The following is an 18,175-nucleotide window of genomic DNA, read 5'->3' as shown; positions in this document are numbered from 1 at the left end:
GACACTAAATTTTACCATTGGGGAAAACTAGATAAAGGGTATATGGAATCCCTCCCTGTTGTTTCTTATATTACAAATAGTTTAATTTCACAAAGCGAGTATGATAGGTTTATATGTACCCTACTTCAGCCTCCAAGAAGGAAAGTGCTGCCCATAAGAGTTTCAAATGCTTTTGATGATTTTTTCTAAGTGTTAACTATTAAACCAGCATTTCATATATACACAACACTCTTGCAAGCATGGTTGATATAAAAGTACCCGTACGAGGTACATCAGCTTTTGGACTGCTGACTTAGAAACCCAGTTGCATCACTTAACGTCTGTGTTCTAGGAGTATGTAACTAAATATCTCTTGCCGCACATTTATCTATAAAATTCCCAATGGTTGTAAGGACAAAGAGATCTTCGGAGTAAAATGTCGAGCATGCTGCGTGGCTGGTAATACGCACAGATATTTGCTGACGTCACCATCCAAACCAGCACTTCCACACCTAGCACACATCCTGGGAGAGGAGAGTGGAAGTAGCTGAAGAAACGGTTGTTGGAATGATAAGTGTTCCTGAGACTGACAGGGACACCATGGCCCTGAAGAGTGTGTCATTTACATGTTCTGCCCTACACTGTGTAAGGAGAAAGAACAGCTCCTCCCCATCTGGAAAATACAGTGGCCTTCCCCACATCTAGCAACGCCACCTACCAACTCCTCCTTAACAGCCAGGTCTTTTGATACAGCATCCATCCGTGGGGTGTTCTTCTTCACCCGCCGCCCCTGCTTTTGTTTGGACTCCTTGGAAGCAGGCTGCTTACGGTTTCTGGGGACTTTCTTCTGAGGTTCCCAAATACTATCTTCCTGGTCATCTTCTTCAGAGCCTGATGACCTAGAAGTAAATTGACAGGGGGAACTTCCAGGAAAAACGAAACCAACCAAATGACAAAGGTAAAGAGAGGCATATGTTTCTTAAATGATAATTGGAAGTATGTGATAGAAAATGGATTGATATAGGCACAGGCTGTGCACAATTATTGCTAAGGAGTGAACAGTGATCAGAGACTCATGTAGACATGCCCTCTCCGGAGCCACCACATGCCATCACAAGTCTCTTCCCCCATCTGATGAGCACACACACACTATCATGACACAGAAAATCAACCATTACCTTAAGGCACTTACTGGGTCATGTCGCACAACTGTCAATGTGAGCCTTTCAATCTTAACAGTAAAAAGCACTTAGGTTCCTAAATGCCAGTCAAATCCATTTAAAACATACTAAGTTATTCAAACCAATGAAAGGACTAAGAAATAGCTTCTAAAATACCTGAAACTGCATAAAAGCCATCACCAAGACACTTCAAGTACCTATTTTATTGACTCTTTTTCCCATCACAGAATAGATCTGTTCCCTGAAGAGACTGGGTCAGGTGCAGCCACACCGCTTTTCTAACAAGAAGCAAACACACATCAGGAGCAGAGAAAGCACAGCCCTCCACCCATCTGCTTCACTCTATTCCTCCCCTAAACAGGTAACTATAGGTGAGAAAAATGGCCTGAGAGTAATCGATGAGGCTGTCTGAGTTCCTGAAGGGTTCTCAGTTCTGCCTAGAAGCAAGAACCTCACTAAATGAATCCTCAGCTAAGTTATGTTCCAAGAAAACATAATGATGGCAGGCCAAACCACTGACATCATCAGAGTTCTTTTCAGAGGTCAGTAAGCAGCCTGAGACTAAACAAAACAAAAAACACTAAAAAAGTAGAGTCAAAAGTAACTATCATTTGAAAACCTGTGTTCTGCCAGATAGTCCTGAGTACTTGGGAGTGTGAAGCAGGAGGGTCACAAGTTCTAACCATGTCCACCCATGCCCTACTCTCCTTCATACACACATACACACAGGGGCAATGGGAAAGAAAGAGAGGAAAAGGCAAGGGGAGAGAGGAGCAAGAGAAAATAGGAGGAAGGAGGAGAACAGGGGGAAGGGCAAAAGGAAAAGGCAAGGGGAAGACAAAGGAGAACCCCTCCTACTATGAACCAAACAGAACATCTTCTACCCTCCTCCTGCCTAATAGCCTATCACACAGAACGCTAACCAACCCTACTTCACAAGGGTAGGTTGCTAAAAGTATAGGGAAGAAAACACAAACTTCCAAAATCCCTGGTTACACAGGAAGTGGCTCAAGGCAGCCAATCGATGCTCATTCCCATGCCACGTGAGTTGTCAGCAGGACCCGGCCCTCATCCTGTCAGCACCTTTCATATGCCTCTCCTTAGACCTCTAGACCCTCCTTCTCCCCTCAACCTCAGAATGCTCAACTCTCCAGAGTCTAACCTCAGTCCTCTCTCTCAGTTTATGTCTTATCCTATGAGTCAATAAAGTAATCTCAATTTTACATCTCCAAACTGACATTTCCCTTTGCAGATTCACATTTAGCTAGATGTCAAGCAATCACCACCAACTTGCCAAGCCAAAATAGAACTCTTGGATTCAACACTCTTACCTGTTCCTCTAGTCTTCTCAAGAAGCCCGTAAACACCAACACGCCCTTTCTAGTCTACCTTCAGAAAAGTGCCCCAAATCAGACTATTTCTTACGATTCTCCCCTCTATACCTGTTTCCTTGCTTCACCCTCATACTTCCATTCTTGTCCCCTTACAGTCTGTGACACCAAGAAACCATGATGATATTGTACAGATATAAGCCAGACCAGGTCGGATCACTGCCCACAGTCCTCCACTGGCTTTTAATAAAGTCCTAGCATCTCCTCATCGACTCTCGGAGCCTAGCAATTCCAGTCTCATTGCCTAGCACTCTCTGACATGATGGTTCTAAGCTGGCTGCACTGTTCTTGCTGTTCCCCACACATCAACTCATTGCTGTCTCAAGGTCTTTGTATTTGGGGCCTTCTCTATTTGTAACAGAATCTAAGTCTTTGCCCCAAGATGAACTCCTGTGTTTGTAAGCTTCAGGACACTATACTGACATAACTTAATAAATGGCTGATTTATCTCAGTCTTGGAGGTTTTATTCCAAAATCAGGTGGCCCAATTGCTTGGGCCTCTGATGAAGACAGCAACTGGCAAAAGCAGGAACATGTGCTGAAACACGTGCACATCTTGAGATAAGAACAAAGAGAAGACAGGCCAGATGTCACAATTTTCTTGGAGGGCTTGCCTCCAGTGGCCTAAGAACCTCAGACTAGCCTCTACCTCTTACAGGTCTAACCACTTCCAAATACCACTACCCTGGTAGTGACCTCTGTGTGACATTTATCCAAATCACAGCACCTAGTAAATTAAATATGGATCTCTAGGCATATCCTCCAAAAAAACACCATCACTGCTCTATCCAAAAATGCCCCTCTAATACAAACACACAGCACATGCTCCCTAACACCGACCTGCTTTAATTTTACCTTTATAATCCTATTGTGACCTAACATTAATCGCTTATTTCTTTACAAATGTCAAAAGCATGTGTTATATGGTACTCTACAGCAAAGACTCTTAAACTGAGGGTGATTTGGAGCCCCTGGGACATTTGGCATTATCAAAAGACATTTTTGATTATCACATGTACTTGGTAGAGGTCACAGATACCACTAAGCATCCTACAAAGCATCAGATAGCCCCCCCCAACAAAAGGTGACCCCACACACAGTGGCAATGCTGCATAAATTACACGTGCTATTTTAAAGCAATGTAAACAACAGCAAGCCCTCCTTCAGCCTGGTTCCAGGGTAAATATTATATAATGTGTTCAGTTAGCTATTTTCTCTCCTGGATCACAGCATGAATTCAACAAAGAGCTATTGTATGGATAAAGGACAAATGACTGAAGTTTCTAAGCGACAGGATATATTACTCCTTAAAATAGTCACCATTCCCGCAACAACATCTCACTAATGTGCTTACAACTCAGAGAAGAAAGACAATTCATTTTTGGGTTCCACATTCTGGGCCTGTATTTTTGCTCTTCTTGGCAATGAAGACATCTGGAAGAAACAGAACATGAAGTCAGCATGACATGAAGATTTTTATCACTTTGTTTGGCTATAAAATGATTCTCCATTCAAAACTAACACTTCAAAAAGCTTTGCTGTTAGAAATGACATAAAGGAGAGAAAAACATCACATTTGTTCACAAGCCCAAACACTGGCTTCCCACAGGATGTAGCCTGCTGATCAGAAGAATACCCAGCAGTCTTTCAACGGTCTCAAATACCTCATGAGTATGGGGCCTTCTTTTAGAGAAAGACAAGATCTTACAGGGTAATAAGTTTATTTTAGAATTAAATGTTTGAGTATTCCGCAAGTATCATTTTATGGCGACACTACCAGTCAACAAATTATAAAGTCATCTATTAAAGTATTTATCAAATATAAGAAATATTTCTTCTCTTCTGTGTCTTCTGGTAACAGTACAGTAGAGGTGTCTTTATAAGGTAGGCATCAAACAAAGGATGCTAATTAACTGAGTAAGCAGTAGGCTATTCCTAAAACAAAGCTCACATCCTCTTGTACTATAAATGATTAACCTATGCTACCAAAAATATTTACCACAGTCAAAGGTTCAGCACCAAAAAAAAAATTAAGACAAATGACAAGAGACATCACATCATATAATAAGTAAAAAATTCACTTAAACTGATAACATTTATTACTCCCCAAAATATGTTTGTCAAACTATAAAAACTACATTAACCTGCATATTAGAATCTGTGAAGCAAGTCCCTGGACCAGTGGGTTACTGTAAGCTTCTGCTTCTAACAGCACTTATCAGAGGAGGTAATACCTCAAATACCAAAGGGGTTGTCACCTAGAGGAACATGATTTCTTTCCCAGCAGCTCTGTCCAGGGAGAGCAGAACCATGAGGCAGACTGTGTCAGGAAGGAAACAGAAGGACAGAGGGAACTCTCTCCTCTCTTCCTTCAATGTCTCTTAGGAATCTCTCTGGTTATGGGGGTCATCCTACCTCAAATAAGCAGTTCTAGCTTTTATCACAAGGGAACAGGAAAATAGAATTTCTTATGAACAATTTACCACAATAAAAACAAAACTGTAAAAAAGAAGACTGAACAGGAATGTGGCACACCTTTAATCCCACTGCAAAGAAGGCAGAAGCAGGAGGTTCACTAAGAGTTCTAGGCTAGTATGGTCTACATAAAGAGCTTCAGGCCAGCCGGGGCTACAATCTAAGATCCTGTCAAGCAATCAATAAATAAGAGGAAGTTGATGTTTGTCAAGGGTGCCGATTCAAAACAAGTCAGGGAAGAACATAATTCACTTTGCAAGACAATTAGCTAATCCTCTGAAGAAAAGCGAGTATTTAACTTCCACACCCTTCTCAGTAGCAAAACCACGCCCTAAGATGGTGAACTATTTAAATCACACAAAACAAAGCTTTAAAACTTCTACAAAAAGCAAAAAGTAACTCCTCAGAAGGTTGACTAAGATGAGAAAATGCAGATTTCACTAAGCACATCTCAAAACTCAAAGCCAAAAAGATTAACAGATTTTTATTATATAAAAATTAAAATCCCAAGCCAGTAATTGGGGCATTTTAGAATTTAGCCTTTTGTCTACCCATTAAAAAAGTTTTCTTTTAACTTTTTAAAAAGGAAGGAGCAAAGGAAGAAAGGAAAGACAAATAGACAATAGAAATGATTGCTGAAATCATTAGGAGCAAGAGTTAGGGATCTGGGGCTGGGTATCTTTGTCTGACAAAGAGTCTTCCTAGGTGCCCTCGCCCATGTTACATGTGCAACTGATCCACAAAAATAAATAAATAAATAAATAAATAAATAAATAAATAAATAAATAAATAAATAAAATTCTAGAAGTTTATTTTCCAGAACAGAGTCAAAGACTAGAAGACAATGAATGCAACTGTATACATACAAACCATTCAAATTGAACGCTAAAACCCCCAGAAGTCACCAGTGAGAGATGGGGATGGGAGAGTGCTTGCCTGGCATACATGAAGTCCTAGGTTCGAGCCCTACTACCTTATAAATCAGATATGACAGGGCAGCTCCTGGGAGGCAGAGGGACTGAGAGCTTAAAGTTGTGCTCAACCATACAATGAGTTCAAAGTGAACCTGGGATACAAGAGACCCTGTCTCAAAAAATAAGTATAAACAAAAAGCCACCAGTTAGATACTTGTCCTCCATGGAAGACACCTCCCTGGAGAATCTGAATCTTGCATAAAAATCTACACGTGTTGGGAAGAAGAGGCAAGAAGATCAGAGGTCAAGATCAGCCTGTGCTACAGGAGATTCTGCCTCAAAAAGAAAACAATGGGAAAGCCATCTAATCTAAAGGTGTCAAGCCCCGTCATCAACCCTCCCTCGTTTCACTTACAACTACTCTGACCATCCCAACAGTAATATCAGGCCACTCCCATCTAAAGTCTGGCTTTCTATGGTTTGAGTCATCTCTGTCAACTGAAGTTCATAAACAATAAACAGAAAATTCCAAACATAAACAATCAATAGATTTCAACAGCACACTATTCTAAAGCAACAGGATAAAATCTCCATTCTATTCCATCCAAGAACACGAATTAGCCCTCTGCCCAGCAGTCATTCTGTACACACTGATACCTATATGGCAGGGAGTTAGCAGTCACGCCATCACCACACCACAGTGCTTGAGTTCAAGTTTACTTAATTGTGGCCCCAAAACATGAATAGCAATGCAAACACTTTTATTACAATATAAATAAATATTTTTCCGTGTTAGTAGTTGTCAATCTCTTAATGTACCTAATATAATTATTTAGCTTTATCACAGATATGCATACATGGGAAGAAACGTGGTAGATATAGGGTTTGGTGCTATTAAACATTTCAGACTTCCACCAGGGGGTCTTGGAAGGGAGAACTATTACACCTTAATTCATAACACATGCCAAATCTGTTGCTACACTCCAGCTTTTACAGAGAGGGGTTTAAAATCCTTGGTAGGTCAATGTCCCCATGCTGTGATAAACATGAACAAAAGAAACTTGGTATGCAAAGAATTTATTTCGTCTTACAGCTTATAGTAAGTCCATCAAGGGAAGCCAAGGCAGACACTCAAGGCAGGAGCTGGAGGCTGGAACCACAGAGGAACACTAATTACCAGCTTGCTCCCAGGCTTTCATTCCGCTAACTGTCTTATATAAGTCAAGCCCATCTGCTTAGGGATGGAACTACCCACAATGGGCTGGCTCTTTTCCACAGACATACTTATAGTACAATTAGATGAAGGCAATGACTCAACTGAGGTTCCTTCGTCTGTCAAATTGGCGACCAAGATTAACCATCACAGTTAGTATTTAGATTAACCATGGGCCTTTAAAGTTTTCCCTAAACACATACTTTGAACTACCTCTTTATTAAGTATTCTAGTGGAACATGGAAAATTAGGTAAAACACAATTATCTATTTACAAACAGGATATATATAGATATATAGTGTATGTGTAGGCAAAAATTAGAAATTATTATTTGTATGCAACTACCTATATCAAGTATTCTCTCAGGGATTTGTATACTTGTATACTCCACTTGGGATAACCAAAACCTTGGCGACTGACATGTTCGAAGATAACAGGGTTATATTCTCAGAAATACATCACTAGGCAATTGTCATCTGGGCATTACAGTGTACTCAACTAAGACAGCTCTATAGGTGAGACGGTCTTAGAGAAGCACTTTCGGTAGTTGTACATGTTCTGTTGGCATCCATCCCAAACATCAATAAAAGTACAAGACTGTACCTACAGCACCTACTTATTAAAATCCTACTCCCTCTGTCCCAAAATTTAAGATTTAGGTTTACATAGGGTAGGGGAGACAGACAAGAGAATTGATTGATCACAGGAGCTTGCTGGACAATCAATCCAGCCACATCAGTGAGCTCCAGCTTCAGGGAGAGACCTTGCCTCAAACAAAAAGGTGATTCATGAAGACATCCTCTTTTGCCATCAGCTGCCTGAAGCACATGCACCCGCACATGCATGTGCGTGCACAGGCATATACACAGAAAATGATTCAAACTGACACAATAAATTGCCCCTGAAACTATTTAGAGGTCTCCTAGTTTCCCAAATTTGACACATTCATAAAGGGACTCTTGATAATTACGTTCCTCTTCTAGAAAACTGTTTCTAGGCCGGTCGGTGGTGGCGCACGCCTTTAATCCTAGCACTGGGGAGGCAGAGGCAGGCGGATCTCTGTGAGTTCGAGACCAGCCTGGTCTACAAGAGCTAGTTCCAGGACAGGCTCCAAAACCACAGAGAAACCCTGTCTCGAAAAACAAAAAAAAAAAAAAAAAAAAAATTAAAATAAAAAAAAATAAAAAACTGTTTCTATCCCTCTTTCCACTCTCAGTATCTATCCACTTGTTAAGCTAAAATTTGAGACTTTTTTTTAATAGCTTCCCTAAAGAAGCTAACACAAAATCCCCTGCTCATGATTAGAATGTTCAAATCTGCTAAATTCTGACATAAGTATACACATTTTCACAATCAAGATAGTGAGGATGCCCATCGCTCACCAAGGAGCCATGTGGAAAGCCAGTACTGACAATCTTTTTTCCCCTCCATCGCCAATATGCAGACTATTAGTAAATGAAATCTTCCTCCAAAATCTATCCTATTTCATCAGCACTGGCAGTGAGGCCCTAGTCTCTACTGCTATAGCAGGGGATGAGACTGGGTAATTAACAAAAACAACATTCCTTCACAATCTCACGGCCTAGAAATAGGCCTGCTTTCCACACTATTCCAGAACAAAAGGCATTACCGTGCTAAAGAAAAGGAAGTGTAGGCTGAGCTTTTCCTGCCTCTGCCTTTCAGTGTCATGGGGGGGGGGGGGTACTCTTTATGGCCTCATCTAATCCAAAACACCTTGCAAAGGTCTGACCTCCCGATCTATGGATTTGAGGATTACATGGGACACAAACCACAGTCGTCTTCAGCTCTTACTAGACTGCTGCAGCAAGCTCTCAGCTGCCCTCCAGTTCTTCCACTCTTGCCCCCTACCACCCATTCTCCCTGAGATCACTCCTAAAATGCTCTGAAAACACTCGGGGACTTTCCATCTGGTGCTTCAAGAATCAAAACTAAGACCCTTTTCAGGACTGACACATTCTATCCCTAACCCCACTCACCCCTTCATCTCTCTGCTTGCTTCTAGTCACCTTCTTTCAGTCCCTGTTCCAAGCATGAGTCTTTCCCACATCAGGTCCACTCTACCTGAAGAGCCCTAATCCTATTCATATCGAACATCTGGTTACTTCTCATCCCTTAGCTCTCAGCATCCGCTTACCTAAAATGGCATTTTATATCATCTTCCCCTTCCATCCTGTATACAGTAGTATATAAAATAGGCTAAAAGTATAATATTGTTTTCTGTCTGATACCCTCAATTCAATAAATTCAGGGTTAAAGAAAACGCTTGCTTTACTTCAATACCTGAGAGCCCAGAATTTGATAACTGATCTAAAAGTATTTATTTACTGAATAAGCTTTTTTTTTTTTTTTTTTTTTTTTTTTTTTTTTTTTTTTTTTNCGAGACAGGGTTTCTCTGTGGTTTTGGAGCCTGTCCTGGAACTAGCTCTTGTAGACCAGGCTGGTCTCGAACTCACAGAGATCCACCTGCCTCTGCCTCTCAAATGCTGGGATTAAAGGCGTGTGCCACCACCGCCCGGCTACTGAATAAACTTAAGTACAAATATGGTCTCCATAGAAAAAAAATAAAAGAATTTTCTATCACTCTTACTTCACTGCTGTTTGGAAAAGATTATGACACATAAGAAGGCTCCCATTCTTTAGTGATCGGAAACATTCCCTCTTCTGAATTATTTCATTCATATTCATTATCTCTGCAGGGATAAGCAATTGCAAATTACAGGCTCCTGTGATATCACTGAGGAGATACTAGAAACTGGGGAAAGTGAAAATAGGGAGAAAAAGCAATTCACACACACACACAAAATATTTTAAAGGGGGAAACAGCATTTAAAGTTGTATGTAGGAGAAAAGAGAGAGAACTCAAGAGGCATCTAAATGTTTCCCTGGGGGAACCAACAAAACTGCTTCAAATGTTAGCAGAGATTTTCTAGTGGGAAAAAAAAAAAAAAAAAGCCGAAAACCAAAAACTTAGCAGGAGAGTTGCGGCTAGCCTTGGCGATGAGAAAGCCCTGCTGCATTCTTTTATGAATGAGACTGGAATGGTTTAAAGGTGTAAGGCAAAGGTCCTAGAACTCAGAGACACAAGTACCAATGCTATCCTCGTTTCTCATTGTACGGACATTAAAAGCTGCCCTGTGGGAAGAGAAAGTTGCCTAGAGTTCTCATTCATCCTCAACTGTTGGAGCGCCTCCTGTGTGCCCAGAGCACTTCCGAAGATGCGAGTGATTCGGAGCACTGCGATCTGACAGTGTTTCTTCCCTCACCTCCGACTCTATGGGGGTGGAAACAAAATAACAAAGTTCGCCCTGGCTTTCTCACGCCTGCCATGCGCTGCCAGCTGGTGCAATGAAAGGACGCGCCAGGTTACAGGTGTAGATTGTGAGGCGGACGCTGATACTAAAACGTAACGAAAATTCGTCTCAAAATTTGCTCTCTCCCAAACAAGCACTCATAACGGTAAGTGGCCCCCAAAGTACCGCCGCCCAGACGCAGAATCGGGTCAGACCGAAGCACTGCCGCCAGGGCGGACACAAAGCTCACCTTCCGGCCTGGCGTGTCTGTAGACAGGCGTTCTGTTGCAGAATCTTCCGGTTCCCGCCGGAAGTTTTTCAAATACAGGAAGTCCCTCCTTACTTTCCCCAGAGCGGATTACCGGGGCGAGATGGGGCGGGCGGGGCGGGAACGCTGCTTGAGTCTGCGGGGAGTTTGGGTACGCCCTTACCCAAGGGAAGGGTAAAGATTTTGGCAAAAGCTGTGTCCGCTTTTGTGTTTTCCTTTTTCTGTGATCTCTTGGACGACTTTACGCTCTTTTCTCCCATCCTTCCCTTGACTGGAGCTCGCCACGTTGTCCCTGCTGGCCTCGAACACGCCTCAATCGTCTTGTCTCAGCCAGAAAGCGTGGCTAATTTTTTTTTTTTCCGAAATCAGCAACGGCTCATTGCATCATTCATTCGTAGTGGGAGATGAAAAGGAGTTCGGCTCTATTGTCACATTAAAACCTTAAGTGACGTCCACAAGGATGTTTATAGTATATTTCATTATTTTCTAAACTCTGATATAATGGGTTTTGCAACCCGCTAGGAAAATGTCTGAAACTTTCCGACTTTGGTAAGTCTGCATTCATTCACCCCACGCGGAACCTTACGTAACGAGAGGCATTAGCTGGAGAGTCAGCTGCGTCTTATTCCGGTCTCGGGCCATTCGGTATACTGCCAAGCACACCCATTGGGAAGCCAAGCCCTCTTATAAACTCCCTGGACAATTTGTACAAATTGCTTCTTGCCTTTGTACCTGTTTCCCCAGCCCCCATCTCTATTAAGCTAACCCAGCACACTGGAAATAATAGTCACTGGATCGTTACCTTGAGGCAAAAGTAGATCTTTCACAGAGTGTGAGAAACCCTGCCCTATTTCACACTCAAAGTCCGTGAAAAGTGCAGTGCCCACAATCCTGATAAACTAGCCTAGGCACATTTTCCTTTACATCTTATATCCCTGATTTCCTTGCTCACAATACAGAAATAGAGCTGGTGATAGAGCTCAGGTGATACAGGAACGCACTTGCCCAGTAAGCCTGCTAAGCCTGACTGCATTCCAGGAACCCGTGTAAAGAGAGAACCAACAGCACAAAGTTGGCCTCTGACACAAAAATAGAGTCTTTATTAAATTAGGTTTAAATAGCTTTTTGTCCACAAGGAGGCACGTTTGGTTTTGTTTTAAATATTTGTTTATTTATTTATTTATTTGTCTGGTTTTGGTCACATCAAATGCCTAGGCTATTGCAGAGTTCCCATGTGAACAGAGTAGCAGAAGCTATACCGTAAGCCACAGAAAGTCCCCACGCTGCTCTCGGGGTTAGGAAGAAGCCTAATCTTAAACCCACTGTGATACCCTGAATTCCACTTTTTTTTTTCAGTCATTTCAATTTAAGAGCTATACAGCATTCTCCAGAAATTCTTCCTGCTTAACTTGAATACATCTCAAATCAATTCCCAGAGAAAATTAAGAATGACTTATCTTTTCCAGTGCCATAATTTTATCAGGTCCTACTAAACTCTAAGCTCACAGAAACAACATAAGAAATCAAGTTTTAAATTAGAGAAATGAGATTGTTGTTAATCTAGATTACAATTTCACAGATCAAGGAGAGCATGGCCAGAAATCCCAGCGCTTGAAAGGTAAAGGTCGGAGGATCATCCTCAGCTACTTAGTGAGTTAGAGGCCAGTCTGGACTACAGAGGATTCGGTCTCAAATAATAACTTCACAGATCCAAAAACCCATGGATGGGTTGACAAGACAGCTCAGTGAATAAAGGTGCTGGCCACTAAGCCTAACGAAGCCTGGACTCCACACAGTGGGAAGAGAGAACCAGCTTCATCAAGTTGTCCTCTGACCGCCACACATGTGCACCCACACAGACACTAAAAGTATTTAAGTAAGCAAAATGTAATTAAAAAATTTTTAAAGATGGATTTGTTTTCTTAGAAGAGTCTAGGAAATAGCTTTCTTGTACTAACCTCTCATTGCTAGGGACTCTGGTAATAAAGTGCAAGGTATTGAAATGACCCAGTAGTGGGCCTTGCTGTGAATCCATCCTGAGTGAGCATATGTTTTTGCTAGATCATTTTTGTGATGGGAAGAACAGAAAGGCCCTTTCCAAACTCAGTAAACCAAATTGTGTTAAACCACTGGCCACTAGAGATAAGTTTCTGAGATTGCTTTGGACATTTTTTTCTTAACTTCCCATCTTATGTTGCCTGTTGCAATTAGTTCTAGAAGGTTCAAAACTGTCTGCTGAAATCTCAGTCTGCTCCTCAGTTTTATAGACCCCCGAGATTGCTAGAGAACACAATTTATGAGAAGGAACCTCCGGTGATAAAATCTTCAATGTACCATTTACTGTTACATTTCTTTTGGTGTTGCAGTGTGCCAGACACGTGTAAGGTAGAGAAGGTTATCACGTTCCCAGTGAGTAACTGTTCTACAAAGTGTGTCTCCTTCTTTCTTCTGTTTGTTGAGACAGGGTCTTTCTGTACATCCCTGGCTGTCCTGGAACTCTCGCTGTAGACCAGGACCAGGCTGGCCTTGAACTCAGAGATCACCTGACTCTGCCTCCCCAGTACTGGGATTAAATGCGTGGCTCTACAAAGTAGTTCTGCAAGATTCATTCCCTGAAGACATTTGAAAACAACTCTAGAAACTTGATACAACCCAAGCAAGACAGCTGGATTCCTGGCTTGAGTTAGGCAGGTAACAGCCACCCTACACAGTGGGAGAGCGGGTGTTGGTTAGGCAGGTAACAGCCACCCTTCACAGTGAGGACAGCGGGTGTTGCCCCACATGTTGTTGAGCCCCCACTAACAACAGGATTATTTGCCTTCCACATGGAATATAGCAAAAAAAAAAATTACTAAACTAAAGCAATAAAACTGGTAAGGTTGAAGACATCAGACATCTGGGAAAAATAAAAGTTGAGTAATAATCATCTAAAAGTAAAATATGTCTGAGGTGGCCTACTCCAAAGACAAGCAAGAGCATCCAAAGACTTTTTCCCGTGGAATTTTGCAAGAGAACCACTCCCACCACAAACTGTCAAGGGGAATTTGTAATAATTTAAGTATAAACCAGGCCCCACCATTAAAACCATCTTTTCTTGCCCAATCACTTGTTTACCTTTGGATCTTAAGTAATGAATTCCAAGAAATTCATTGATTTAGACTTACAGCCTGGGATGCTTTGGACACCCACCTGAGACTATGCAATAAAGTAATTAGATCTTTTGGGGGATTTATTTAAATGATGGCTTGTTTTATTTTCCCAAAACATACAGCTCAGTCTCCCATAGTACTCCCTGGTTTCTTAGCATTTGTGTGTTATTGTCTTGTTTGTCAAACCTTTCTTTGGGTTTTATATCTCTGGGGAGAATATAAAATAATATTAACAATGTACCATTATTGACTACCAGTTTCATGCCAAGAACTAATATTTTTTGCATGTTCTTGTGTATTTAATTCACGTATGAACTAAAGGGGATTTTGTAACCCCCTTTTTATAGAAGACAAACAAAGAAGTTAACCTAATTCATCTAAGTTCACATTTCGACAAAGTTGGAGACCCAGGATTCAAACGTACTCATCGACTTTGCTTCATGAGAAATTTATATACCACGAGCCTAAAGCAAAGGTCTTTTTCGCCTCAACTCTGGTAGCCCCTACAATACTTTGAGCCTTTGAGTTGCTCTATAAACTTTTGAACCTCTCCTACACGAAATAAAGTCCTATCTATCAATTTGAAATGCAGTAAAACTATGTTCTCTATTGGCTTCACAAGAACACAAATTCTTAATGCAGGCACAGCTGGTCCACAAACTGAATTCTAAGATACTTGGATCTAAAAACTAGGCCTTGATTATTTTTTAACACCTGCTCCATTTTCTGACTGTATAGTAACTAATAATGTTTGAGAAATAATACTCAGTAAAATAGTAGACTAATCCCTAGGCCAGAGTAAAGGAAACCTTCCCTCATACTAGAAATATGGCTGAAGCTCTTGCTGCACAGAAAGTAGGGTCATCATTTAAAATAAACCGTCCTTGTAAAAATGAAAAAGATATATTGCCCTTGGAGTCAATCACTTAGTGTGATGACTGATTCTGGGGTATCAGCTTGACTCAATTAACAGACACTGACTAGACGGAAAGGAATCATTCGTGTGTGGTGTGCCTGTCAGAGTGTTTCTCAAGGAAAGCGACATTTGAACTTGGTAGACAAAAGAAGATTCTCCAGATGATGTGGGTGAGCTCTGTCCAAATGTCTGGGGGGTCCAAATAGAACAAAAAGGTGAAGAAAAAGAATGTTCTGCTTTCTGTAGCTGGAACATCCCTGTTATCCTGCCCTGGGATGCTCTCTACTCCAGAGTCTATGCCCTCGGAATCCTAGGACTTACATCCTTTTGCTCACCAGGTTCTCAGGTTACATTCTGAGGCCTTTGGATTTAGAAAGAGCCACGTTCCCAGCTTCCCTGATTGTCTGGGATGGACTATTGCAGGGCTGCCTCCATAATTATCTAAACCAATTTCTATAATACATCCTCCCTAATCTATATCAATCATATAGACTCTGTTTCTCCAGTGAGCCCTGCAGCTATACATAATGTTAATGGAAGAGTGTTCCAAGTTATACAATGCACAAATTAAAATGGCTCTTATTTCACAAATACGCATATTAGTTCCCATTCCAGCAGGAGAGCTCAGCGCCAGCCAGCAAAGCAAGTGATCTCAGTTAATTTCTTAGAATAATTCTGGCAGTAATTTAGAGAATTTATTTTTTAAAAAAATCTACAAGATTGGCCCTCAAAATGGGACTGCCTCTGTCTCACAAATGAGAAAGGGATTTCTCGGTACATCTTTTTTTAGGTCTCGTTACGTGAACTTCACTGATAGATGGCATTCTCCAACTTGCCTGTGGCCTGTCCTGTTACTCTTCCAGCCAGACCAGTAGCAGCAGTGTAATCAAACGGCGACAGTCTAACGTAAGGCCATTTGTTAACCCATATAAGCTCGTTAGTCTCTTCTAAAAGAAGATAGATTCAGGGATCAAAATCCTGAGCCTTGATTAAATGTTAAACAGATCTGGAGGAGGCATAAATTAAACCTAAGGAAGTTAATTGTACAGCTTTTTTCAAGGAACTGGAATCAAAGGGATTACATATATTTAAATTTCTCACATGGAATAAGTGATGAGACCTACACATCAAATCATATTCTAGAATGTAATTTCTATTTTTGAGCCAGAAACTTGGGATTTGCAATGTTTTAGCCCACTTCATTTTTTTTTTCTTTTATAAGAAAGTATTTTGTACTGGATACAATTAGAAACAAAACTAACACTCACAGAGGCTGGAGAGACTGCTCAGCATTTAAGAGCTTACTGACTGCTCTTCCAGAGGACCTGGGTGCAGTTCCTAGCATCCACCCGGGAGCTCCCAACAGTCTGTGACTCCTGTTCCAGGACACCCGTTGCCTCCTCTGATCTCCATGGGTTAATGCTCAATAGAAAGCATGAACAGTAGATAAATTACTGTACCTACCATGGGGTCCACTGTCCCACTCATCACTTGTCTGGTAAATTCTCATGCAGGAGACATTTGGTTGGTTGCATTTGGATATTATATAAGTTCCTTCCTGGCAAATTTCTCATTAGGAAATACCTAAAATATCTAAATTTTCTAAACAGTCATTTAGATCCTAATGCTGCCATGGCGGGTTGAGTTGGAAGAAACAGATGAATGGCGGCATTCTGAGTGAGGCTTGACTTAAGCTAGGGAACATATCTGCGCTTTCTATATATTGAACTGGACTCTTAAGCTAGTTTGATCTAGGCTAACCATAAGGGGACATAACTGGGCTTTCTATATATCTAAGCAGGACTTTAGATATATCTAGTAATTTGGGCCCAAATCCCAGCATAGAAAACTTAATAAAAACAATTCTGTTTCCCCAAGTTCTCCCAATCCTCCCCTTCTCACTTTTCTCTCCCCGTCCCCCCTTATCCCCAACCCACCCCTCCCCCAAGATCTCAATTTTCTCCCCAGAAATTTTGTCTACTTCCCATAGCCAAGAGGATAACTATATGATTTTCCTTGGGTTCACCTTCTTATTTAGCTTCTTTTGGTTCACCAGGTATACACTCTGTGACCTTTATTTATGGCTAGAAACCAATTATGAGTGAGTACATCCCATGTTCATCTTTTTGGGTCTGGGTTACCTCGCTCAGGATAGTGTTTTCTATTTCCATCCATTTGCATGCAAAATTCGAGAAGTCATTGTTTTTTACCGCAGCATCGTACTCTAATGTGTATATATTCCACACTTTCTTCATCCATTCTTCCATTGAAGGGCATCTAGGTTGTTTCCAGGTTCTGGCTATTACAAATAATACTGCTATGAAGGTTGGATAGGGGAGCAGGGAAGCACATATTTTAGTTAAGGGAGCCACCTTAGGGTTGGCAAGAGACTTGAACCTAGAGTGGCTCCCAGGAGCCCAAGGCGATGTCCTCAGTTAGTCCCTTGGGAAGCTGAGGATAGGGAACCTGAAATGACCCTATCCTATAGCAATACTGACGAATATCTTGCATATCACCATAGAACCTTCATCTGGTGATGGATGGAGATAGAGACAGAGACCCACACTGGAGCACTGGACTCAGCTCCCAAGGTCCCAATGAGGAGCAGATGGAGGGAGAACGCAAGCAAGGATGTCAGGACCACGAGGGGTGCACCCACCCACTGAGACAGTGGGGCTGATCTATTGGGAGCTCACCAAGGCCAGCTGGACTGTGACTGAAAAAGTATGGGATAAAACCGGACTCTCTGATCATGGTGAACAATGAGGGCTGATGAGAAGCCAAGGACAATGGCACGGGTTTTGATTCTACTTCATGTTCTGGCTTAGTGGGAGCCTAGACAGTTTGGATGTTCACCTTCCTAGACATGGACAGAGGGGGGAAGACCTTGGACTTTCCACAGGGCAGGGAACCCTGACTGCTCTTTGGATTGGAGTGGGAGAGGTTGTGGTTTGTGGGTAGGTGGTGTTGGGTTGAAGGAGGGGGAGGGAAATGGGAGGCTGGGAGGAGGCGGAAACTTTTTTTTTCCTTTTCTCAATAAAAAAAAAGAAAAAAAAACAATTCTGGAAAACGTTTACTGGAGGGACTAGAGAGATGGCTCCATGGTTAAGAGCCTGCTACTCTCACCAAGGATCTGAGTTTGGTTCCCTGAACCTATGTTGGAGCCCGTCTGCCATATAGAAATATGGGCCTACGCACCTATTGTTGGGCAGCTGACAACAACCTGTAACTCCAGCTCCACGGGAGTCTGATGCCTTTTCCTGGTCTCTGGTGGAACCTGCACATGTGTGTATTACATACTCAGGGACATACACAACATAAATAAAAATGAAGCAAATTTTATTTAAAAGGTGATTTGAAATATTTAGGAATTCTTAT

The 18,175-nt window shown here is 41.7% G+C and overlaps 1 protein-coding gene and 1 long non-coding RNA gene across 2 annotated transcripts in view; one reads left to right on the top strand and one right to left on the bottom strand.

Moving 5' to 3' along the window:
* Srbd1 (S1 RNA binding domain 1) overlaps positions 1 to 10,758 on the bottom strand; it is a 187,476-nt gene extending 176,718 nt beyond the window's left edge. The window contains exons 1-3 of the mRNA XM_050146070.1: positions 10,715 to 10,758; positions 3,906 to 3,985; positions 698 to 878 (exon numbers count right to left, since the gene is read on the bottom strand). Of these exons, the coding sequence (XP_050002027.1) occupies positions 698 to 878; positions 3,906 to 3,985 (261 nt within the window). The 5' untranslated portion in view covers positions 10,715 to 10,758. The remainder of the gene's footprint in view (positions 1 to 697; positions 879 to 3,905; positions 3,986 to 10,714) is intronic.
* On the top strand, positions 10,190 to 17,588 carry LOC126504059 (uncharacterized). The gene is made up of 3 exons (XR_007592478.1): positions 10,190 to 10,630; positions 15,588 to 15,703; positions 17,319 to 17,588. It is a non-coding gene; the product is annotated as an uncharacterized lncRNA (long non-coding RNA).
* Positions 17,589 to 18,175: the final 587 nt, after the last annotated feature.

This window comes from Alexandromys fortis, unplaced genomic scaffold, assembly GCF_014885135.2.
Source record: "Alexandromys fortis isolate MF-2015 unplaced genomic scaffold, M_Fortis_MF-2015_v1.1 scaffold_42, whole genome shotgun sequence".
Taxonomy (NCBI): domain Eukaryota; kingdom Metazoa; phylum Chordata; class Mammalia; order Rodentia; family Cricetidae; genus Alexandromys; species Alexandromys fortis.
This window is presented reverse-complemented; position numbering and strand designations above follow the sequence as displayed.